The sequence below is a fragment of the Myotis davidii genome, unplaced genomic scaffold, assembly GCF_000327345.1.
Source record: "Myotis davidii unplaced genomic scaffold, ASM32734v1 scaffold211, whole genome shotgun sequence".
NCBI lineage: Eukaryota > Metazoa > Chordata > Mammalia > Chiroptera > Vespertilionidae > Myotis > Myotis davidii.
The window spans coordinates 383,471-385,297 of NW_006282523.1; the positions used below are offsets into that span (position 1 = coordinate 383,471).

Here is a 1,827-nt window from a genome sequence, read left to right on the forward strand (position 1 = left end):
CAACCTTCCTAATGCCATGACCCTTTAATACAGTTCCTTATGTTGTGGTGACCCCCAACTGTAAAATTATTTTCGTTGCTACTTCATAACTGTAATGTTGCTGCTGTTATGAATCGTAATGTAAATATCTGATAGGCAGGATGGTCTTAGGCGACCCCTGTGAAAGGGGCGTTCGGCCGCCAAAGGGGTCGCGACCCACAGGTTGAGAACCACTGGTCTAGATCCTCTCTGATCCTGAGAGGTGTTCCTTGCTCACCTCCCTCCCTCCCTCCCCCTTCCTTCCGCACTTACTGAGCACCTGTCTGTGCCAGGGGCTGGTGTACAACGGCAGAGCTTGCACCCCAAGACCTCCCGCCCCGTGAGAGCATCATCCAGAAAGCGGCTGTGTCCTGGAGGAGGGGTGCAGGGGACGCCCCGAGGGACTCAGGGGAGGTTCCCAGGGGACTTACAGCCGAACTGGGCCCTGAAGGATCAGGAAGGGCGTTCCCGGTGGAGGGAACTGCATGTGAGAGAGCGGGAGGCAGGACAGAGCCCGCCTGGTCAGGAACTGGGGGGACGTGGAGCCCAGGCCCAGGAAACCTGCAGGGTGAGGCTGGGGTCCCTGAGCCCCGACCCGGACGCTCTGCCTCCTCGACCTGCTTTGCTCCCGGCCGCCTGGCCAGGAAGAGGCCCGCCCACCTGCCTAAAAGGAGGCTGTGGCCTGGACAGGGAGTGAGGAGGAGGGCCTGCAGGGGTATGTTTTGGGATTGCTTCTCAGGAATCTCCTCCTCCTCCTCCTCCTCCTCCTCCGACACCTTTGCAACCAGGCGACACCTTGGCAACCGGGCGCTGCTAGGGGAGCCGCCTGGAGCTGGGCTGGGGGAGGGACCTTGGTTGCCCCTCACTGAGCCTCAGTCTTGGAGTCTGGAATATGGGCAGGACGACCCAGCTGTCGGCTTATCAATCCAGGTGCCCCAGGAAGCGGAGGCCCAGGCTGGACTCATTGGGGGAAGGCCCGGGAGGGGAGGGCGGGGTCAGGGAGGCTGCAGGGGCTCCGCCAGGTGACAGGGGTCCCTTCGCCACGTGGCTGCGCTTCCCACGCAGAAGCCACCTGCTGTGCCCACTGCACTCACTGCCCAGGAGCCCGGGGGAGTGGGAGGCAGGGCCGAGGCACAGACACGGGGATGGGTCTCCCTGTGAGCCCCGCAGTGAGAGATCTCGGGGTCCTAACCCAGCAGGAACAGGGGCTCTCCCCGTTGTGGGGCCAGAATCTGAAATCGGGGTATCCGGGCTGGGCTCCCTGGGAGGGCTCCAGGGAGGGTCCCTCCTGCCTCTTCAGCTGCTGGGTGCTCCTGGGGCTCCTTGGCTCCTGGCCGCATCCCTTCAATCTTCACGTGGCCCCTCCTCCGTCCTCACATGACTTCTCATGCGTGTTCATGTGGCCCCACCCCCATGTTAACCTAAAAAGCATTCAAACCTGTAAAGAATTTTTGTGGGTTTGAGCCAAACTTCTGACAGTTGCCGGGAAGCAGGATCTCAGCGTACGGGAAATTCTCTGGAGAACGTTAGCTCTTCACCTTGTTTTATACAAACAATCCAACGTGCACAGCAAGACTCAGATCTAATGGACGCAGCCACGGGGACAAACTCTCCCTGGTGGCCGAGCGCTTCCCGCCGCGGTCCCTCTGACCCGGACGCCGCCCTCTGCCGCTGCAGGCACACCCTCTGGAAGCGGGTCCAGGGCGCGGTGACCCCTCTGCTGGCCAGCATGGTGGCCGTCATCGACAGGGACAGCAACCTGGAGCTGCTGGCCAGGCCCGACGCCCCGGCCTGGGTCCCAGAGCTGTG

General features: G+C 62.1%; 1 protein-coding gene across 1 annotated transcript in view; it reads left to right on the plus strand.

Moving 5' to 3' along the window:
- RNF213 (ring finger protein 213) overlaps positions 1 to 1,827 on the plus strand; it is a 134,056-nt gene that overhangs the window by 101,686 nt on the left and 30,543 nt on the right. Inside the window, exon 43 of the mRNA XM_015559756.1 lies at positions 1,696 to 1,824. Coding sequence (XP_015415242.1) covers positions 1,696 to 1,824 — 129 coding nt within the window. The remainder of the gene's footprint in view (positions 1 to 1,695; positions 1,825 to 1,827) is intronic.